This window comes from Haliaeetus albicilla, chromosome 2, assembly GCF_947461875.1.
Source record: "Haliaeetus albicilla chromosome 2, bHalAlb1.1, whole genome shotgun sequence".
Lineage (NCBI taxonomy): Eukaryota > Metazoa > Chordata > Aves > Accipitriformes > Accipitridae > Haliaeetus > Haliaeetus albicilla.
In genome coordinates, this window is record NC_091484.1 from 71,747,852 (window position 1) to 71,771,511 (window position 23,660).

Consider the following 23,660-nt stretch of genomic DNA (forward strand, 5'->3'; position numbering starts at 1 on the left):
AGCAAACACAGGCTATTTAAGCTAAAATACTGAAGAAGTTCCAAAGGAAGCCTTCTTCAGCTAAGGCAACAGACTGCACTGATATGAAGACTGATCAAAAAGCCATTCTACTGTTCCCACCACAAACACAGTAGCTGCTAGAAGTCTGAAATAAATATTTAAGTGCAGTAAAATTGAAGACTTTGTCTAAATTTGCAAGATGCTATCTTCCCTAAATCAGATGATGCAACAGTTTTAGAACTGCTTAGCCTTATCAGGTTACTCATTCTTACTGTTTGCAGTCTTTAAGATGCTTCAGACTTTTGTAACCATTACTGTAGACAACCAAGCCACAACAGGAACTTGCACGTTTACCCTGCCCCCTCCATATTTTGTTTCAAATTATGAATTTCAGCATCTTGGAAGACAATGGTAATAAGATTCTGTACCTTAAGTGACATAACCGTAACACACATTTATGCTGCTTTCTTGGTACAACAGCAAGACTGTTTTTCTTCAACTGCATAACTCAGGCTGGAAGTCCTTCTAAAAGCTGATCTCTCCAAGTTCAGTTTCAGATTTTTTTTTTTTTTAAACCACTGAGTATGCATGACTGAGTATTTTTTATGCAACCATAACAACTGTCCTTTTCATGACAGATTCCTGCATAATGTGCATAGAGAGAATGCAAGGCAAACATGACTTGATCTTAAAACTTTAATAGTAAAAAAAGTGTAAAACCAAACACACCGCTGAAAACTTATCAGTAAGAATGAGAATTTAAGTGTTCAAATTCAGAATAGTGCAAATTTTCTTCACTCCCCTCCCCACCTCTTCCAAACTTAAATCACTTTGGTTAAGATACTCAGAAGTATTGGCAAAAAATGAACTTTTGACTTATGTTTTTGGCTGCATTGTTTCTAACACATACAGATTTACTTTCAGTCTTTACAAATAAATCTTAAATACTTCTCTATCAATCAAATATCCGTAGAGATCACTGTCATCTTTACTTACATCTGGTTTTGCAACATTTTGAAATTGGTTATAAAACTGTCTCCCCAGCAGGTAGCATACTTCTTAAAACAGCTGAGCTGATTCAGTCCTGATCTGAGGACCTAATTTCTTCAAGTAGTCCTATAAAATGTGATTATTTATGTTTTAAACATTCGAGGAAGGATCTTATACCAATAAAATTACTCTTGATTTACACCAAAGCAAGATTAGAATTGGGGTCTGCTCTGTAGTATAGACTTTGTGCTAAACTTTTCCTGCTACAAAAAAGCACAAGCAGCAGTTATAGCATTCCCTTAGAAGAGTGAAAACAGCCAGAACACTGCTACCTGGCCTCAACATCTTTTTTGATGTGTCATTTTTTAACTGATGCCTCTAACTATATCTGAAGCCATGTAAGATTGGAAATGAACACACAAAAAAAATTTGCGTAATACAAAAAGGCAAATCCATAAAAGTTTACAAGTACACCATAACCACAAAGTTGGAGTATTGCTAAAAATTTGGGTTCAATGAAAGATACAACAAAACTAGCTTTACTAGTTAAATAAATTATTGCTCCATTTGACTCCATGCAGCATTGAAATGAACTCAGAACCCTTTTCTCTTTAATCTCTCATAAGAAATGATCGATATTGAAGAGAACATGAGGCTCAGATTTACTGTACATTGCACTTCAACTTTAAGACCTAATACTTGCTATTTAGGTCTCCTGTGGTCTAAGCTATCAAATGAATACATTGTGCTCACCAGAACTAAGTATTAAGAAACACCAAATGTTTAATGCAGTGACATAAGCACTTTTTTTTTTTAAGGCAATCACAGATTGCAAGTTCTATAGGGTTGTGAAAAAACAAGTAGTGATCTCTTTCAGAAACTGAACTGAGAAAACAAGCTGTTCGCTATTCTTCACATACAGTTTAAATCACATTTTAGGCCCACTTCTGTTTCCAATCATTTCAGACAAAACCCTGACTCAAACAGAAGCAAGATCAAGGACACTCTAGGAGGAAACTGCAAATCTGAGTTGGGGGCACATATTCAATGGCCAAGCAATGGCCTGCAATGCATGTTTTTTCAGTGACACCAGACATTTAAGACACCCAAGACCTCCTTCAGTGAGATACTGAAGCATATGTCTAATATTAAGCAGGAGTACTCACACACACTTAAATTTCTTACTGAATTGGGGCCAGAACTTGATTCTTGCAAATCTAGCTGCAAGCTTCAGAAGTAATGAAATTTCCAGTCAGAATTTCTTGATAAAGTTCATGTTTGAAAAAGATTGTCTCCCGTGTTCACCTGTCATACCAAAGTAATTTAGAAATTCCAAAGTAAGTGACTTCCAACCTTTTGTCCCTCCAACCCTCTCTGCCGTCAAAGACAGAAACTTAATGCAGCATTACAAGTAAGGGCATGATTCCTTCATAAGACTCCTAAAAGCATTAGTGCAATGCCTTTAATCTGTTTTGATCACTCTTATTTTTAAATAACCCTATGTTTTAAAGATTTGGATAAATACTATTCCTATTAAACCATACTTCATCATTGTTAAGCACCATCAATCTACTTCCTTTGGGCACTGATACAAGAGCTTGTAATTAAATTTCAGTTTCAAGGCTTTAAAATACGGCAGCTGCTTCAATAACTTACATTGGAATCTAATACTTGGAAAACTGCCACTTAGCCTGAACAGTTGTATGCAACTTGGTGTTAAACTCTTCCAGAGAACAGCCATACGCAAATGCTTATGCGGTAAATCAGGGTAAGATTTCAAGATAAGCAGTTAATTTCACTTGGCTATTCTAAGAGTGGATTAATATTTTTTTTTTTTCCACAAGTCATTTGTGCAGTGAGCCCACAGAGAGATTATTTTTTCTAAATAATCTTCAATTTAAACCAGGAACACATCTTCGTAATGTTGCTTTCACACTGGCACCATGCTCTCTTCTTCAAAGATTTAGTCATTGTGTGGTTTCTCTGGAATACCCTATGGATAAAAAAAACCATCAAACACATGTTATGTTTCAATGCCATCTGGTAAGTGACTACATTATGCAGTATTTTCAATGATTAAATAGTCAACTAACTTCAGTTAGGCTTCAGACAATGACCTAGCAGACATGGCTTCTTTTAAAAGCTCAAAAAGGACATGCTCCTTAACTGTGGACAAAAAAAAATAAATCACTATGGGTCTGTGCTGCCTCAATTAGTGCATCTGATACATCCATCCGCCAATCACACTGCTTTTTGTAAGACTTTGTTAGCTTTCCTCCCTTTCTCAGTTTATTTCTTAGCAGAAGGTATACAGTGCTTCACTTGATGGGCATTAATTCAGTTTTTTTAACAGCCCTCTTTCAAACTGTCTTCAGGCATAAGTTACTTTATTTTCCAATCAAAGCCTGGTATCAGATAGACTTACTCATTTCTTTCTAAGTCCCTTTTCTAGTGTGAAACCCTATAGTATGTCAGTGTAAGAAATTTAACCAACTTTTCTTTAAAACAAAGCTTGTAGTATGTTCTTCTCATTCTAGAGTCAAAACACAATGTATTTGCCAGTATTGAATGTGTTCACAGTTCTGCAGCCTCTAGCCCAAGTTCTGAATACCACCCTAGTTTACCAGATGCTGAGAATGATGGTTACAACTCAAAAGGAAGTGTTGCTATCCATTTAACCCAGCTGATGAGCACTGACTAAGCAACTTCAGGTATCATAACATGACCAGCAAGAGCTGATGGCAGCAGCAGCAGCACCTTCACCTTTTCTTTAAAGAAAATGTTGTATTTCATCCTCAAGCTGATAGCAAAAAAACCCAAGAAAACACACAAACCACAAACCCCTCTGGTAACAGCAGGTTTGCTTAAAGGTAACACTGCACTTTGTTACTGCATGTAAGCTCACTTGAAATCCAGTGATTGAAAAACAGCAAGCATCTCCCAGCTAATGTTTCTCAGGATGGGAGGGGATGTATCAGGGACACTTCTCATTCTACTTCTAATTTCTTTTCTAACTGCAAAAGCTAGACAGGGGCTGAGAAAAAAGCAAAGACAACTTCACTCCACTACAGTAATTTCTACAGGTGCCACCTTCTACTTTAGACATGCCCAGAAAATATCTACTGTTTGATCTGCTACTGTCACATGCAGTCAAACAGCTCAGGGACTACCAGAGAGACATAGCTACAAAAATTAACTGTTTTATTCGGGTTTAGTTTAAAAAAAAATACAATATTCCATCTTCTTGCCACATTTGCAAAGGCTGACAAAACAGACTGATGCTTTTGGGTCATCTCTATAGAAGAAAGACCTAGCTGACTGAATGCTACCATTCTATTTTAGAAGTGGAATTCTTTGAATTTCCAGCACTGAATGCTTCACAGTGACTTGCAGAAGGGTTCCTACAAAAATGCTGGGCTTCTCCAAGTTTTTCCAGACTAAGTAATGGTAATGTAAAACACATGAGAAGATACTGCTAGACAACCATGATAGAATGCTTTGCCTTGCCAACTTCCCTCTTTCTTTGTAAGGAAGATGACAAAATTGACAGGCAAGTTGCAGGCAGGAGCCAGTCTGATTTTAACTACATGCAGGTGAGATGCCAGGTGAAAAGAAGTCAAAGGAAAAAATTAAAAATCCCATGTGCCTAAATTTCAGCTCTTTCTTCTTTAAGGCTCCCTTCCTTTGCTTTCTAATATAAGAAGCATTGCAACTGGAAGTACTGCATATGCCAATGTGAAATATAGAACTGTAGCATATAAATGACTATACTTTTATTCTGAGATGCTGCTTGCAATAGCAAAGCTTAAATAAAACTAGATTAACATATCTTTTTCACTTGATCCGAGTGGCAAATTTTAAAAGAGAAATTATACCCTCTCTCCTTCCATACATGTAGTCCTAAGAAGAAACACAGGCAGATAGGACGCACCACTGGGATTTGAAGGGGGAGTAGTGAGCTTGTATTTTAAAGAACCTGAGAGCAAACCAAAATTGACTATGAAGTTAAGATTGTGACCATGGTCCTGGGAAATCTGTAACTTGGTATCAAGTCAGCATGAAAGAAAAACCTCAACAACAGGAGTGGATTTGCCCCATGCTTTTTTTTTTTTTTAAACAGCCTTTTCTACAAGAGGTTACTGTTAGTGCAACTGAGAATCAATCCTAAAGAAATTGATCTTTAATGTTAGCCAGTGGTGGTCAAGTCTTCCCCAGCTTGTTTGCACCCACAGCATCAAATTCAGACTATCCACATTAGAAGTGCATTAGCATCCATCCACTGGGTTAGCAAGGCTAGCCAGAAGAGACAGAAAGCTTGCTCCAGGCAAGACAGCTAGCTTTAGACTCATCCTTTTACTCATTTGTGGTTCAGTCGCCAAAAGCAGCTCTCCCCCTTACTAAACAGTTCAGAGACTAATATTTCAGGAACTCCCTAGTCTACAAATGCCCTTACTTCAGTAAAAATCAAAGGCACCTACACCACAGCAGCCTTAGAGAAGTTAAATACTTGAAGGATTTTCCAGGATAAAGGACTTCTGTAGCAAAGACGACAGAAGTTAAATCAATACAGTATTAATTATTATTATCCATCAGTGTCAGAACACTTTTCACAACCAAGCCTTAGGCTGATGTGCAAGCACAGAGCCAGGTTTACTCTTAAGTACGCTACGAGGAAATAACTACTTAAGAACCTAGCAAATGAGACAGTAATTTATGCTATACTCTCTCATATACGGAGTGATACTTGAACTATATCTTATGTGACCAGAAGGAGCATATTTGATTCTAGAGTGGTGGAATTTAATGCTATATAGGGACATTTCCTTTCATCTACATAACAAAAATGCTTTACTGCATAAATAGAGAAAGTCCATGTGTGTCTCGGTTTTCTAGTTTTTCTCTTCAGTTTTACATGTTAATTCAAATTACTGATGGAGCAGGAGTGATTAAGATTCTCAGAAGTGGTGTGCTGATTCCAGTCCTATTTAGGCTGTTGCTGGAAAAAGTTAACTACAGAAGATGCTCAAACACTTACTAAGACAATTCCCACTCCACCGGCAACACAGGTTGTATGCTTACATTTCAACTCTTGGGAAGGTATCTATTTATCTCTGTCAATTTGTGAGTCATACCCTTAAAGGCATGGTTTGTTCTTGGACTAGTAACAATGGGAGGTATTTGGATTGTTAAAGGAAATGCTAATTATACAGTAATTACCATAGCCAGCTGGCGTCCTATGTTTCCTACAGTCACACCTCCTGAGAAAAATATACATGGAAGCCAAGAACGGATGTAAAGAAAATCCGGGGATGTATACCTAGTAAACAAAAGGAAATAAATTAGAGACAAGTTATCATCATCGCCTTACATACTGTTAACAAGATGCTACAGAATTCTCTCCCTGGGCCCAGACAGTAACACAGGAAAAGAAATAGGGAGACCAAACTAAGCCTGTTAACTTAACAAGCTTCTAAAACCCATGTCCTAGCCAGCAAAGTTTAGATATTCTCTCTCCTGAGAGCCAGTTAATGATATACCAAGCCAGAAGAAGTTCAGTTTGCTGAGCTGCTACCATTTCAACATAGATCCTAATTTGTCTGCTCCCCACCCTCTACCCCCAGTTCTCAATCAGATCATTTGGAACAACTGGACAATTAGCTGCCTTAGACAAAGTGTTCTATTATAGTAACATGCCAAGTATATTAATAACTAGCTTCCAGTGCATGTGCACCCCTGTTTTCAGTTAAGACATGAGAGTTGAAATAGTATTTTAAAAGCATAACTTACTGATAAACACCATTATATACAAGGAACTGGGTTATCAGAGTTGCTACAAAGGCTATTGTAATGCCAAGTCCGAGACCACTTCTTGAACGATCAAATGTCCACCAAAGACCCAGTGATAAGGCTGCTAGAGTCAGGGACAGCTGGACGTTGTTTGCAAAATCTAGTTTCTGGAAAAAGATGTTAAGGACAATCCTTCTAAGTCTGCAGACATCCTGCTGCTGAAACTGAACAAGGGAGAACTCAAACTGAAAGTGAGCATGATTCTGTATCTCTAAATACAATATGTTAAGGATCTGGTTTTCAGACCTGCCGAGCAATCGTAGCTCTTGTTGACTTTGACTGGAGTGTGAGTGCAAAGGCAACACCAATTTTTGTCACACTGAGCATCTAAAGAATATACTATATTGCAAGATATTTAACTTTTATGGATTTTTGCCTCAAGTAACCTAGTCATCCCTGCTGGTTTAGGTTTTCTGCTTAAACCATCATAATCCAACACAAAGAACACTCTTACTGAACAGTTCAGCATACCTCACTAGTTAATCGTGTTAACTATTACATGTAGACAACATACAGATTAAAATAAGACAACTTATACTGTTATGCTTGCAGTTAAACGAGACATACTAGGACATCTATCCCCCCCCGCCCCTATTTTTAAGTGAACTGTGTTATCTGTCTTAAAGTAACTATTGCAGTATACTGCAGGTCTCACAGAAGTTTACGTCTCTGCCAGTAGCACCATCCTTACCTTTGTAATTCTCCCAGACATGAACTGGAGAAACTGTTTCACGACAACAGACTAAGCGACTAAGCACATCAAGCAACAATGTAAACTAGTTCAAGGATACAGCACTTGCATGGTTAATGCCAACGAAAACTGCTATACATCGCATTACACTGGCCCACTCTCTCTTGAATTTGTGTGGTTCCCCAAGGTGGCTGTCAATGCAGGGATACAGCAGGCCAACAACAGCTGCAAGAGAAGTAACACTAAATATTAGTTTGGCAAATAAGTGCTTGACAAAGTAGCGAGGTGCTTATCATGCTACTGTAAGCCTGATGAAGAAGAGACAGTTATTACCCCTTACTTCAGAAAAGAAAAAACCCTTACTCTAACAAGCAATATTCCGTTTGAACCTTTAAAGCAGAGATATATATTGCAATGATAAGGTATCTGACTTCAAGCTCCTTTTCTCCCATGAGCATATTATCATTTGACATCCTGAGCACATGCTTGTTTTGTACCAGTAAATAACAAAGCATAACAAAAGCTTAATTACAGTGAGGAATGGAATATGTGTTTATTACTCATATGCAGCGCAGGCAGTTTTATGAACTTGACTTATTAGCTGTGAATCAGGCCCTGAATTAAGTACTTTCCTGGACTCAAAAGTTTCTTGGCAGAGATGCTTTCCCTCCTTCTGCTGGGCTGCAAGTCAGCCTAGGCTGCCATCCAAATCGGATGAATTTTGATACCAAACAGAAGCAGAGCGGAACTTAAAGAAGCACCTGCCAGCAGTCATATTTATGTCAGGGAAAAATAACTACTCACACTATTAACCAAAGTCTTTATCCTCATTAGCATTTTCTTGGCCTTATAAGCCTGAAAATTGGTTGCAGAAGAAAAACATAGGCTAGTGTTAGCTCAGTTGCTAGCACAAACATTAGATGAGTTTCATTCTTCTAAGCCTTGCAACTCCATTTGTTGTCACCAATTCCAGGGTCGGACATGCTGCTCTAACTGTAACATCTGTGTGTGTTTGTTTCCTTTCCTACCCTCTTTTTTTCCCCCTCCTTAAGCTCCTAAGAGGAATAACTTCTATATTAAGAAGGGTACAAGACATACCATCCTAAGACAGACATGCGATCTAATGCTGAAACAGCTTCACTATTTTGATGCCAGTTACCAGGACTTTTACCCTACGATAACAGCTAAATGCCGAAGTTTAATCCAAGTGTGACAGGACTGTGAGAACTCTCACGGGAGCATACCCCGTGGCAATCTCTTTTTACTACGCAGTTTATCATTCATTCAAGTTTATGGTTTATCAATCATACTCCCTTACTATGAGGTATGAACAGCACACGACAATATCATTGCATTAAAAAAAAGACCCATGCAAGAGTTGTTTTAAGTACTTTCAATGCAAATTTAAAAAGAAAAAAGGTTACAGTGGGTTTATTCCCCAAGATATAACGCCTTTTTAATCCCCCCAACCCTTCATCAAGGCCATATTTTGTTTTGGCAAGGAGAGGAAGGAGTTATTAAGGCTAGCGAACCGGGGTAAGTGCTGCCCGCCGCGCCGGCTGCCCGCGTTTCCCGCGGTATTTCTCTGCAGGTGCCCCGGGCAGCGGCGGGCAGGGCGCCGCCGCACGTGACTTCCTTGTTTTCGGCCCAGCCCCCGTGGCCAGTTCGCGCCGGCAGCCAATGGCGAGCGCCTCCCGCCACTCACCAGTTCGCCGGCAGCCAATGGCCGGCGAGGGGCGGTGACGCGGCCCCGCCCCGCCCACTCGTGCCCGGCCGTGGGGCGGATGGAGGGGGGTGTGTGTGTGTGTGGAATGCCGCACGGCACCGGCACGGCCACGGGAGAAACGCGGGGTCAGATGCGTGGGGAGCGCGTGTTTCCGCGCTCACCTCCGCGCCGGAGCTGCTCACTGGCACTTCCAGGCCAGTGCTGTGGGGAAAAAGACACTGCACCCACGCTGGGAGCGCACCAGCTCAAACCCCCAAAAAAGCCCTCCGACACGCGGGAAGGGCGTGGGCGGCTCTTGCACGTGGATAATGCTGAAGCGGGCAGGCACCTTTCCCAAAGGGAGAGTTTGGATCGCACGCTGCGTGATGGAAGCACTAAGCTCCCACAAGCACAGGTCAGGCATTCAGCCCCACCGCCACCTCCTCCTCCCCACGGGGGAAAAAAAAAACAACAAACCCAAACCACCCCACTCGCAGAGGTCAGCGACTCACCTGCTGCTGTCCCGCAGCACGGGGGCACCCACCAGGCGGAGGAGAAGAGGGTGGAAATCACTTCGTCGGGGAACAGAGTCACGTTCCTCTGGATCTGCAGCAAGTTCAGCACCAGGGCCATGAAAGCACCGACGACGAAGAGGACCACGCTCCTCTGCACCAGGTGTTGACTCAAGTTCAAGGTGCTGCTGCCGGCGGCGGTACTGGTGGCACTGGTGCTGGCGGTGCTGGGGCTGCGTGCTCCGGGACCCACCAGCGTCAGCGAGGGGCCGGAGACGGAGGAGCTCAGCATCTCGCCCACCTTGGCCGCCAGCCCAGCGGCCGCGTCCCCCAGCTGGGCGTTCTGCCTTCCCCTGGCAGCGCAGGAGCAGCTCCAGGCGCAGCTCTCCAACCTGGGCATTGGCTTCGCCGGAGCCCTGGAACACCCGCACACGGACAGCCCGTCAGAACCCGCAGCGACGGCTCCGCTCGACCCCCCCGCCCCTTACCCACCACCCGCACCCACCGCCGCCTCCCTCCGGCATCAGCCGGGCTCCGGAGCCACACCGCACCGGGCGAGCGGCTCAGAGCCCGGCAGCCCTGCAGGAGCGGGCTGACCTGACCCACCCGAGCGGCCACAGGGCCGGGGGCCGCGCTGGCGGAGGGGTCCCCGGCCCCAGCGACCCGAGAGGCTCGGCCCCGGGAGGGGGAGGACCGGGACAGGGACCCCGCGGCTCCCGTCAGACCCTGCCCCGGGGACGGGGCTCGCTTCCCGGCTCGGGGGGGGGGGGAGTAAAGCCGCACCGGGGGCGCGGGCCTCTCCTCCCCGCCCTCTCACCTCAGGGGGCCGCGCCCGCTGCTGCCGCTGCTGCCGCCGCCGCCGCCGCCTCCTCCTCCTCCTCCTCAGCCCGTGGGGGAGGGCGACCGGCCGCCGCTCCTCCGCCACCTCCCTCCCGGCTCGCCGCCGTCCCGCGCCCCGTGTAAGGTTTATAAGCCCCCAGCCGCGGCTGTCACGTTACCCGCCGCCGACCTACCCGCGGCCGGAGGCAGCGACGGGCCCGCCGCTCCGCTCCGCCACCCCTCCCCTCGGGCCGGGCCGCGACGGGCGGGGCGGGGCCGGCCGCGAGCGCCGAGCGCGGGAGCCGCCGCACCAGCCCGGGCGCCCGCGTCCAGTCGGGTGAGGCGCCGCAGCCAATCCCGGCCGGGCGGCTGATATGACGTGCGGGACACACCACCCGCCTTCTCCCCCCGCCCCGTACCGCGGCTGACGGCGGCAGGACCGCGCGGCGCCGCCCTCTCTCCCCCCCCCCCCCCTCCCCTTCATACACTCGGCGCCGGGTGTCTGCCAACGGCGGGCGGGCGGGGCGGGAGCGCGCGGAGGGCGCGCGCCGCCTCGGGGCGGGAGCCGGCAGCGCGAGGCGGCCTCAGGGCTCTCCCGCCGACCGGCCGCTGAGGGGAAGGGAGGGGGGGGGGCGAGTTCTGAGGGGAGCCCGGCGCCGAGCTGATATTGGTGGTGGTGGTGGAGATACTGGTGGTGGTGGAGATACTGGTGGCGGTGGAGATACCGGTGAAGGTGGTGGTGGTGATACCGGTGGCGGTGGCAGCCGCAGGCCGGCCCTCGGCAGCTGGGCCAGCCCGCCATGGCCCGGTTGTCGTCCCCTTGGGAGGTGGCAGTTAGTCATGAGGGAGGTCGAAGGCGGCTGCCGCGGCGTCTCCCGAAGACGAAGGGATCGGTGATCCTGGCGGTCCTCATTGTAAAATGATGGTGTCGGGAGATCCTGGCAGACCCGTGGGTCTCTGAGAAGATCGTGCCGGACCCAGACACCTGCACTGGCGACCGGCCGTGGGGTGCCCGGCAGATCTCCTCACTGCTGCCGTTGGTGCCAGCAACCTGAGCAGCTTCTTCGCCAGCACCGGGAAAGCCCAGGTCGCAAAGCTCCCAGCCTACTGTAGCATCATAAAAATACAGTTAAATGCAAGTTCACCGTCTGGATTCTGCCACAGTCTGGAAAGTGGCCTAGCAGAGATGGTTAACAGCGCGGGCTGTACATCATGTTGGAGTTCAGCACTGAGAGTTGTCTCCAGAGCGGGACTCAGCTGCTAGGCTTCTTTTTTAAGATGCCAGTTCTCCAGGACACGTTGGATGCTAGCGTGTTGATGCAGTAGGAATAGTTGGATTTCTTGTTTATTTAGCTGGCCTCGCTGGAGCCAGCAGGTCTTTTTCACGTGAGGTATGCCCTCTTTAGAGTTGGAAAGAATGTAGCACCCCATCACTTCCCAAGCCATGCCGCTGAGGATTTAAGAACAGTTGCTAGCCACACCCGTGAGGGGCAGAATGATGGTCCCAGTGCTTGGACCATCGATGTTCAATGATGGTTCAGTGATCGTTCCAGTTGTCTTTCACTGATGTGTTAAAAGTAACAAATAAAAAATACAGAATCAATTAAAGATATGGGAAGAGGCAGGTCCTCTGTGTATCATAGAGTGTAAAATTCATCTGGGATATGGCTATCCTTTCTGATCTCTGCTCAGTTCCAGCTGGATTGCAAAGAGTTAGGGTAGCCAAGCCTGCTGAGCAACGTGCCTTTGGATGGTGTAGTCGACTGTCTTGGTGATGGGCAAATTGTTAGTGCCACTGTTGGAAGTGACAGAAGAGCCTGGTATTTTTCTCTTAATACCGTCTAGCTTGGGATCAGCCCAGCCCTGTCTTGCAGACTTTACTGCTGGACCGTGGTATACGTGTCCTCTGTATGTGGAATTGTAAATATCCAGTTTCTATTGCTGTTTTATCTCAACAGTGTACCGAAACAGCTTTTGGTTTTAGTCTCATATGCTAAAACTGGTTGGATTCTCCTGTTAGATTTTTTAAGATGTGATTTATTTCCCTTTCTTAGTTTTTTTTTTTTTTCCCTGCCCCAGTGGACCTGCACTATAAGTTTGCGTTAACTACTTTCAGAGAAAACAGTCTTAATATACTGTCAGCATTTTATGGGTTCCTCTGCAGAAACATCTGATTTGTTCCAGGAAATCACATGCAGACATAACACTTCCCTTCATAGCAACTATGTACGAGTTTTGAACTGACACAGGCAATTTATCTGTATCCTCGGACTGCTAAGCAATACCTTCGGCAGCTCTAAATAAGAGCTAGAACTCATTCCCTGGGAAATTTTCTTTCTTGTTGAATCACTTTGAGATTTATCAACAGGACTGTGGATCTGAGATAAAACGGCCCATCTTTATAAGAACTCTCTTTCTGGAGTTGACCTATGGGACACAAATATAATTCATCCTTGCTTGTGCTACATCTCTACTTTATTTAAAAAGATATCTTTCTGTATTAAATTTTTTTTTCCCTGAGTCTTACCCATATTCTCAGTGTCTGGGCAGAGTTCGCATTCCCTTGCGCTGCGTCTGATAGTTTTCTTTCCTGAAAGAACCTCTTAAGTATTTTTTTGTAGCCCGTGTTTTTCCTTTCCTCATGGGTATGTCTCTTTTGCTACTTCCTGCAGCATATTTTATTGCCTTTTTTTCCATATTCATATTGAATACGGATATGGTATGGATATCCATATGTTCTTCATAATATCATGTGGTGGTGCCTTTCTTTCTTCCAGGCTTCTCTCAGACAGCAGAGACGAACTTCTGAGGTGGTAAAGCTTGCTGCAGCTTTGCTAAAACCAGCGCAATCAATACAAATCTACACTAGTTGAGAAACTGGCCCTAAGCATTTTTTACCTGAAGTTACCTGCTTAGAATAAAGGTTAAATGCCCCTTATGTTTGTGTTGATTTACAGTCATATTGCTTTACATTTCCTTTTAGAATCCTAAAATGGGTTAGGCTTCTGCATGCTTTGATCTATGCCTGAAATTTTATGCTTAACAGTTATTTCTGGAAAAAAGTGCTCATGTGTCTTTGTAAGATTAATGACATCGTTATTTTTATCTCATTCCTTAGCAAAGACAGCAGAATCTGGAAGTACTCAGCAGCACTACTCATTACATAAACAAATAATTTCACCTGTTCTTTCATGCTTTCTGTATTAAACTCTGTGATGTTCTGGAATCTGACAACATGCTTGTCTCACAAAGGCTCTTTCATTGGCCTCTTAGGCAGGAAGCTTAGGATACTTGGACATTTTATTTTTCTCCCTACTTCAACTAGATCAAAAAATGAGCTGGCTGTTGATACAATCTCAGAAGGCAGTGGTAGAGAATCACAGAGCAAGACCTGTATTATGCGCAAAGCTGCTCTCCCTTTGCTTCACTGGAGACTTTTTGGAATTTATTCACCTTCAAGACTTTCTCCTATTGATACAGAGAATAGGAACCTTCCCAGTCATAAGCTAAACCTTAATCTCCCATGTCTCCATAAAAGGATTTTGTGACACGCATTGTTTGATTCCTGATGCCAACCTTATGTACAAGAGTTCAAAAAATCTTTTGACATCAGCAGCAGTTTATCAGACTGAGTTCTTTGCTTTATCAGCGGTCTCCAGTGCAGTTGTGTGAATTCTCAGGAATCTGCAGCGAAGCCTGCAGATCGCATGGTGCCTTCTCAGAAGTCAGCGTACCTCGGTAATAAAAAGTGTATGCTGAGTTCTGTGGGATAGTTTTGTGAAATTGCCCAAGTCCCAGTGCAGGAGCTCATTAAAAACTAAAAGAAGAAGGACGGGGAGTGATTACATGGTACAATAAGCAGTACGCGAAACATACAGACTCTGAACACGACAAACACTAGCCGGAATGCTTCAGGCATGTGAAACAAAGGGGTAAAACAAAATGTGTTGGTGGTTAGTGTATAATAAAGTGAGTCATCCACAGTGAGCAGATCTTAAAAACTCGGCTGATTTTACATAATCTGAGGGTAAGAAACTATAGTTGGAGTCTGAGCATGGAAATTAAACCCTAAGATATCCTAACCAAGCTCTGTCTTTGTGTAGTTAATAATAGTGTAGTGGGCCTATGACAAATGTTAATTGAAGTTTTTTTGTTTAGCTGCCGACATTTCTCTAGCTGCTTTTTTACCGGAACAAAACAGAAGAACAATTATATGTAGGCTGCAGTCTTCAAGTGTCTATAAATTCATGTAACAACTATCATATAATTAGCTAATCAGCATCCTACATGCAGCTGTGGATACTGACTCACTGTCAATGAACCTCTGTCCCAACACAAAGACGGTGTCTTTGCCTCGGTTTCAACTTCATTCATTGCCGTTGTTCTGCATATTTATGTAGCAGCGAGTTCAATGAGTTCAGACTTGATATTTCAGATGGTGATTTAATCTAAACTTCATTATGAAAAAATACTATTTGCTGGTTATATTGTTGCTGGAAAAATTACTTCTTTGATAGGTTTGTGAGGCTGGCATGAGCAGTGTTACTGAGGCAAGCTGTTCTATCCAGGTGTGGTTAAAAATTGTTGGAATTCAGCTCTTGCTGTATTTACATTTATACTTTTATTTATACTACCTCCATATCTTTAAAGATACAAATTAGAAGTGGTGTTTCAATCCTTTTTTTTTTTTTTTTTTTTACATTAGCTGTGACATAAAAAGCAGGCCACTATAAGGAGCTGGTTTCCTTGAAAGTAAAATTACTGGCTATAATGCCTTTGTAAATGAGTAGCTAGTCAATTGTCGTATGAGGGCATGGCCAATTTGTTATAATAGTAGTCCAAGTCATGATAGTCTAAAGAATAGGTGAAATAAACAGAGGTCTTGTGGTAAAAAAAAACCACAGAAGGAACATTGTGTTTTATATGCATTTATTTCTTGATGGAAACATTGCTTGCATGAAGAAGAAAACCAAGTACAGTTCTATCACCAATCCTTATTCAACATCAGGTTTTGCAAAAGGGCTCCTCCAAGGTATATGTGTGTGCATGTCCATGGTTGATCGTAAGGACAAATGTTTTCGCTTGCTTGGTAACTTAGGACTCAGTCATTCCCACATAGGACAAAAAGGAAATTTCTTCAAGGATTGCAACGTGAACTATATTCCCCTTACAGCCCTCTTAGGGTACACAATTCCAGCACCTTTTGTCCTCTCACGATGGCAACCTTCCCACTTACTTTTGTCATATGTGCCTGAGGAAGATGCTTCTGGAATTCATATGCTAGCTTGTAGGGTTAATCATGAAGCCACCACAGAGGAGTTACTCCCCCAGTACATGCTTAAAGCTTTAGATTTCATCGTGCTGCAGTGGGGGACATGTGTAGTGACACTGCCGTAGCTATTCAGCTTGGAACTAGTAGTTACAGAGGAGAGGAAGGAGCTTTACAGCATCCTCATTTTCCAAACTCTTCTCACTATGCCAGGTAGAAGGACTGTTCCCATCTAGGAGACCTAGCTGCAGCCTCCATGTCTGATGAGATAGCCAAGGTCTAAATCAGATGAGCAATTCTCTGCTCTGCCCCTTCCTTCCCTGTCCTTACTGCAGTAATAACTATAAATAGCAGAGCTGTGGCTACCAAGAATAGACTCAGTATCACACACACTCTGGTTATATCTTTACATCTTCATGTCCTTTAAACTCTGGAGCACCCAAGCTTTAGAGCTGTCGCCGTTGTATGGGAAACCTTTTCTTCCAGAGCTTGTCACATAGGATGATTCTACCCAATTCACATTGCTTTTCTGAAAAAACTCCTTTGAGACATCTGTAGCTCATCTTCCAGGACAATGTTATGACTGCATGAACGAGGTCAGGAGGTACCTGAATACTGCCAGTGCCTCTTCCAGGCTGCCATCTCAAGAGCATGAATACGTAGAGCTAATCTCACCGTGCAGTGCAAGTGATTAACTTTGTTTTTTTCTCCCATCATGCTGTAGAGTCATATATGCAGAGAACAGTCTTGGTTTTGAACAGGATGTTGGGAAAAGCTTTCCAGTGTAAAGCTCCCAATGCAACCAGGAAGATCAATGCAGAGGAAAAACAACATTGGAGAGAGAACGTGCATATGCACTAGTGCATGATGTGCTATGAAAGTGTGGCTTCCACGCTACATCATGATTAGTCCTGTAAACATTGCCACTTTTCAGGCAAAATCTTAATATTCCCATTTCCGTAATTCCATCAGTACTCTTAAATGCAGTTCACTGTACCTAGGTGGTAAGAATTGCTGTTAGATATGTTTTCAGATTGCCAAGCTGAACTTTAAGTTAAAAATGTGCAGCATATGGGTAGCCTACAACTTTGCCCGGAGTGATAGTTTAGAAACTGCTGAAGTTAGGTTATGCTGAAAATTATATTTACTTAAAGCCAAACCCTTCAGCTTTTACTCATAAAAGGACACACTTGTAACAATGAGATCAGGCCAGTTGCATGCAAACTGAGAGGACATAATTATGTGCTAAATTGTACTAGTTATATGCTAATGTAACTCTTGCTGTGATTGTAATGCAGGATTGGACCTGATACAACAGCTTCAAATATGCTCAGTAAATTTTACTGTTCTTACACATACTGTTAACAGATTAGCCTTAAATCAAATACTAGGTTAGGATTTTGCAAATTTCATCTTGTTAATGATATAAGCAGCAGAGTGCCAGCTTCACTTGCTTATTCAGGCTTATTTTGGGATGTTGCTTATGCAAAGTGCTGAAGGAGCTCAAAACGCATAGGAGAACAATGTGCATGGTTTAGGAACATGCAGTGTGCCCACTCAGTTTGCTCAGATTAACGCACGTAATGGAGGCGCTGAAGTTAGTAGCTGTTGCTTTCAGTTGCCCTTGGAGAGAGCAGGGGGAAATAGTACCTCCAGAGAGCTGCTGAGATCCCAGTTTGCCTGGACTGGCCTTGGGAGGTGTCCGTTTCTCACCTCTTACTGCAACGAAAGCTTCTGCTTTCTTTATTCAGAAGTGAAGTAGGATAGATTCAAGCTTTGAGGTCAGAGGCCAACTATATGTTTCTACCCTGTTATCATATGGAATGGTTTATAGGTCCAGAACTCACCCAGGTTTCATTGTTTGGTCAGGTTTGTTTGTGTATTGCCTCACAAGATCAGGTGTTTGTGACATTTGTAAAGATGAGATCGGTGCCTTCACGTCTATTGCAGAGGCTCAGAAACTGTGATTGCAAAAAGACCTCATGGCAAACAGGCATTAACCTCTTGGGTGTTACTAGTGTCTTATGTCCCACATCTGGAAAGTGAGAAACAAACTCAAGGAATAAAGAATGATAACCTTGTCAGAGGAAATAGAAGAAAAATACAGAATGCCTCCAGATATAATGGCTTTGTGTCCCATCTGAGAAGCTAAAAAGTCTCTGCATCCCATCTGAGAAGCTCTTGGTCTTCTCATCGGTCAACCTTGGCATCTATTTAACTGAATATGTATTTAATTTTCTCACATTCACTGGAGGAGTCTCAGCTGGAAAAATCAGGCAGGCATCTATCCCCCACTTCTGAACGAGCAGCACAGATTTGTGGATATCAAAGAGAACTTGCCCCTGTTTTTTAACATTTAAGGATCTGCTGGGTTTGCTGCTTTGTGGTTAGCTGGTTGCCTGTGTTTGCATGTGGAAATCTTTGTTCTAGCACTGTGTTGTTTCTCTGGAATGCTATGAGCAGTTGTTTTTGTTTGTTCATACTTGGGTGGAGCTAACTGTCTAATTGGGTAAATATTTGCAATGTTATACTTGCATGCACAGAAGACAAAGAGGGCTGGATTCCTATTGACATAAATGGCCTTTTACACCAGCCTGGCAATGTAAAGGCTTAAATAAAATTGATAACTACAAAGCCACTTCTTATGGTCAGACTGTATAACGTGGATTTAGTATAAATAACTGTCATGTCCACATTTATTTCTAATTACAGATGGACTATATTTTCCAGTTGGGAGGTCTTGTGATTACAGCCATGAAGGGGGAAGCTGCCTTACTCACTGACTTCACGTTCAAAAGTTCTTGACTTCCTCTGGGACTTAGCCCTGTTGAAAAACAAGGCATTTATTTACCAGCCTGTCTTTGGACATCAAGGGTGAGTTTTCTGCAGATGTAGAAATTTCCTGAGTGAACAATAGGTCCAAATGCCTGAAGCTGTTTTGAAAATTGCAAGCTTGCGGTGCTCATGGAAGGTGTGTTTGTATATATAATAAATACCTTGTGTAAACCTTACCAGGTGACTACTGCATGTTTTATCATTAGCTAAGCTACAAAGTACACTATAAAGATCTACACACTTACGAACAGTTTGTAATGAAGACTTATCGCTGAAGAGGCTGTTAATAGGTAATTCAGCCTTTCTTTGTACAAAGTTTAATCAAAATGGTTGTGACCCAAGGAAAAGTGAAACTGAACTCCACAGCTGAGATAATGTGTAGACCTGACCCTAGTTCAGCTATGTAGCTGTGGCTATGAAAGCCTGGAGGTTATCGTGAACTGCTTTATCCTGATTAGTCTCGAAAGAATTGCATAGTCTCATAGTGCTAGTGCTTCACACATGCCTTAAGGGAACAAGTGTCTGTCTGCAGGTCTAAGAAAAACTTTAATGAGAGTTTTGTTTTATTAACAATTATTTGTCCTGTTTGAAATTCTTACTATATTTCTTCAAGGTTCAGCTATTTCTTGTCTTCAAAAAATAAATAAGAATAATTTAAAGTTTCACTTCAACAGGGCCAAACTCTGATGCTCTTACACTGTCTGGTATCTTACTTCATCATTAGTTCCACTGGGTTCATTGGTACTAATTGTGGTGCAAAGTATCCCTCAGACTGAGTAAAACTTCCCAATCTGTTTTAAGCCCTTTATTACCACAGTGTAGCCACCCAATCCTCCCCTCCTCCTCATCCTTTACTGCAGGTCCCAGATTTTTGTCTGCCTTTACAATGTGTGTATTGAAGCTCAGATTGTCTCTGAGCAAGCACTCCTGTTGTCAGTCCCTACAGTGTGCTCGCGGATCTCCCTGTATAATCATTCTGTGAAGTAGAATGAGGACGTGAGCCAGGTAACGCAGATCGCCTTGCTGTTTTCGGCTGTGTCCCTTCTCTGATCTAATCCACTTCTCATCCATCCCTACGAAAGGTGTGGTGACAAGAAACAGCTACAGAGGGACGGAACCTGCTGAGGTCAGTCGTACCACCGCCTGCTTTGCCTTTCCTGCTTGGAAAGTGTGTCTCACTTCAGTTCACCACCAAGCCATTTCACAAGGGTTGTGCTGAATAGCTCACGCCTGTCAGCTGATAGCAAACTGACTGTAACTTTTCTTGTTGTTGGGGTCTTTGTAAGTGCCTTTGTAGATTCTTATAAGCTCATGTTGAGTATTTGCCTCAGTCACGTGTAACTGGAATTTATAAAAAAGCATGTATGATTCTGTGCTTTTCCTTTCTACTTTCATTCTGAAAACATCTTGAACTTTATTTGCTCAGTGACCTTTATCCAGTTGTAAAATCAGGTTAAAATTGTTCTATGGCTTTAAAGTTATAGGATAAGTAGGAAAGTGAATACTAAACAAGGCAATGAGGCTGAATAAATCTTTTTCATTAAGAAAGCAGGCTAAAAGTGGTACCACTTCCCTTCGCCAACTCAATATTGGTTAACATACTAAATATATACAGAGAGTCTTCCTTGTGATTTTGAGATTAGTGTTACCAATCCTATTTTTCTACAGTGTTTTTCCTGCTTCTGGTGTGTAAACAATCTGTAGTAATAGTACAGCAGCACCTAATCCTCATCTTCTGGCAGCCACCCACGGAAATTAGTTCCCTCCGCAAGTCTTGCTTTTTCTGTGGGTGCTGTGTTTAGTGGCACTGGTGATATGTGTGTGAGTAGCCTAGGACATTTCTCACTTTCCATCAGACCTTTATCCCATCATCACCGTGTTTTCGGAATACTTCCATCTGCTTTTACCTGAAGATTTGGACAAAGCTTTCTAACCTGGATTATATATGTATTTCATTGACTTTACTGTGAATGCTTATCTGAGTTGGGTGAACAGTATTTGTCCTGTTGTTTGGTCTTGGGATATTACTGAAGACTCATTTAAGTAACTGAGAAGCTTTCATGAGGTTGGGGAAGGAATGTGCCATTTTATGCTTCTACTTACCTACCCGGGCCTGCTAAAGCCAAGTCTTGTGCATTCACAAGAGAAATTTCACCATGAGTATCTGGTATTTGGATTGGCAGCTAGTCAGAAATGCCTAACTGCCCAGTGGCTTTCCCCACAAGCAAAAGTTCAATTTGCACTTGAAATTTTTAAGCACATGTTTAAAGTCCACAACGTAATTTGCTGAGGGAGGTCATTAACATTTTGCTTCATATTAGGAAATACCCTTTACCAATAAATTTCAATGGGAAAAGCAAAAAACTGGGTTTGTTCCAAAAGATTCATTCATGAAAAATTCTGTTGAATGAAAAAAGAAATTTACAATTTTTTTAAAGATTTACTATATCTGGTGTGAGTGTTTTAGTCTAGACTAACTACATTTTACAGATAACTTAATTCAACTGATGTTTGAGATAACAGTATAATAAATAGTGTAAGAATTATTGGCATGTCCTTAATGTTCCTGTGTGCATATCTGGATTATCCGTAGAAATAAAGCCTGCTGCTATTGCATGTTGAAGTATGTCCATCAATATCTTTCCCAGGGGAACAGAACGAACAAGGACTGGGAGAAGGTGGTTCAGCAAACACGCTCCTCGTGAGGAGCAAACTTGATAGTAGCTTGTCTTTAACTCTTCCCAAGCAGTGGAGCTTGTCATTGCTTTTGCAATAAACTGTTCTTCAGGAACAGATACAAACCAGCTGAAAAATAATTAAAAACATAATTGTATGTAATACTGGCCATCAAACAACTTAGTCTTTTTGAAAGGCTACTCTTCAGCATGAAAAAAAGACTGGCAGAAGTGCAAGGAGAACAGAGAATATTTAGGACCAGTGGAAGCATGGTTGGCCTTTTGCCCTAAAGAAATGGCTTGATGAGAAGATCTTCTGCTTAAACCAAGCATTAATAAAATAATTTGAACCTAGGCTTGAGGTAATGATGTTTAGCAAAAATGCTGCAAAGGCTTTTTTACTGCCCAGAGTGATACTGAACTGAATGAATGCTCTAGGAGTCTTCTGTGCGCCAACCCACAGCTGCATAGTTGATCCATTCTGCCTCTGGGGAAAAAGTGAATTTGTACTGAGATATGAAATTTTTAGTTCAGGTCTTTTACAAAGATTTGTTCCCAATAGCTAAAATCCTGTTTGACTTGTCTCTTGCAGTTCCTTTACAGTTTATTGCATAGTACATCAAGAAAGCAAACAAAGTTTTATTCTCCTCTGGACAGCTGTTAGGAACAGATCCACTGACTCAACTGCTCAAGAGGACAAAAACTGAAATTTGTTTTTTCATTCCAAACTAACGCACATAAAAATTCTCTCCTTCCTAGGCCCACAGTCCCGTAGAGTAGGTATCAACACATAACTAAAGAATGAGAGAAAATACAGCAAACTTTAATATCTATGACTGGATTAGCTGCTGTATCATTGTTGCTATCAGTGACCTCTTCTGCTAGTAATCACCATTTTTTTCTTTTTTTCCCCCCAAACTGCCTGAGCCATAGCTGTTTCAAACCGATTTCCTTTCCTCATTTAGTCCATCTGATAATGCCAACAGACATTATTTAGTCTCCTGAGAAGACTGAAAGAGGGAGGATCCAGAGCTGGTTTAAATTCACTTTTCTCTGCTCACCCCTTAATCTGTGTCAAGTTATGCCGGTTATGCTGTTCCGAGAGACAGCTCAGGCTTCTTCATCTGTCTTAGTAGCACTGCTTTGCTTTTCAAATCAGCAAACAAGAAGCCATGCCTTAAATAAGCTACTTCATTATCTTTTTTTTTGGATTTTTTTTTTTCATTAAAAAAAAAAGTTGTTTATCACTGATAATAATTTAAACATGTATTTTTCCTTGTAGATCATAAATTGAATGGACAGTTTGCAGTCATTTGTCTACCATTTCAATGTGGAAATCAATTCTCAGTTATCTACGCGTGGCTTATCTGGATTGCGGATTAACCAGGCTGGGGATGCACTGACCTCAGTTTATTCACTACATGGAAAGTTGACTTCGGACCAGTAGGCTGTATTGATTCAAGCAGTGTGTTGCATGAACATCTGTCAAATCCACAGCTCCCTCCAGTTCAGCAGCAGATTATCTGCATCATGGCTGTGTGAAGGCCTCTCCAATAACCCCTACAGGCTCCGACAGCAGTGTGCAGAATCAGCTGTCATGATCAGGCTCCTGAAGGAGCACCAGAGAGCAAGGCACAGATACAACACTTTACACTCTTCCCTTGAATCAAGCTGGGCTTATTTATGCTCTGGGACCCATGGTGGCAAACCCCCAGCTGTCTGAAGCTGAGAAAACAATCTTCTTTACTCCTTAAACTACCAGCACAGGAGAGATTTGCAACTTTAAATAATCTAGTTAGTTACTAGTTAGTTTAATTTAGTTAGTACTAAACTGGAGTAGACTGAATACACTGTGCTTGTAGCCAAGGCTGCTGTTTCCAAAAACTGGTCATGGCTACAGCAAGCTCTAGTTCCATGTGTTTCCCTGCTGGTGGCCCCAGCAAAATGGTTTTCCTTTTCACCTTTGGCAGCAAACATGGACCGCTTGACCATAATTTGTATTACTTTAAATTAATAGAATGTGGTGAGTTTAGGCCTTAATGCAGGTCATCAGTTCAATTTTAAATGCTTAGGTGTTTAAATAATGGACTGCATAATAAAATGATATCAACAAAAAGGGTCTAGTTTGTTTTGTTTAATTAAAAAAATTTATAGATTTATATTTACCTTGTTATCTTTATCTTTTCTTACTCCAGAGAGATTCTGAATAGAGGTGCTATCTCAACTTTAACTATGCTCTTGCAATCTTGTAATCAGTCAAACCAGTAATTTATGTTTCTGCTGAAAGCAGGTGAGAATTGACTCATGTATTGCATCC

General features: G+C 42.7%; 1 protein-coding gene across 2 annotated transcripts; it reads right to left on the reverse strand.

Annotated features, from left to right (window-relative positions):
* Positions 1 to 678: 678 nt before the first annotated feature.
* INSIG1 (insulin induced gene 1) lies at positions 679 to 10,880 on the reverse strand. Of its 2 annotated transcripts, none has more exons than XM_069778205.1 (6): positions 10,759 to 10,880; positions 9,746 to 10,161; positions 7,629 to 7,753; positions 6,778 to 6,944; positions 6,208 to 6,307; positions 679 to 2,983 (listed from the first exon to the last, which is right to left on the reverse strand). In XM_069778205.1, exons 2-6 carry the CDS (start codon positions 10,143 to 10,145, stop codon positions 2,954 to 2,956), a joined length of 822 nt encoding a protein of 273 aa, XP_069634306.1. In that variant the 5' UTR covers positions 10,146 to 10,161; positions 10,759 to 10,880; the 3' UTR covers positions 679 to 2,953. The 2 variants fall into 2 exon arrangements, with proteins under 2 accessions (XP_069634306.1, XP_069634305.1); XM_069778204.1 differs by lacking the exon at positions 10,759 to 10,880 and adding an exon at positions 10,563 to 10,685.
* Positions 10,881 to 23,660: the final 12,780 nt, after the last annotated feature.

Bases quoted from the DNA above. Each gene is read 5' to 3' on its own strand.
- INSIG1 (XM_069778205.1), bottom strand. From the start codon at position 10,145: ATGCCCAGGTTGGAGAGCTGCGCCTGGAGCTGCTCCTGCGCTGCCAGG. The intron at 7,754-9,745 runs GTGAGTCGCTGA...CTTCTCTTGCAG, and splicing joins GTGCTGCGGGACAGCAGCAG to CTGTTGTTGGCCTGCTGTAT. The intron at 6,945-7,628 runs GTATCCTTGAAC...ATCTTTTTCCAG, and splicing joins GCATTAACCATGCAAGTGCT to AAACTAGATTTTGCAAACAA.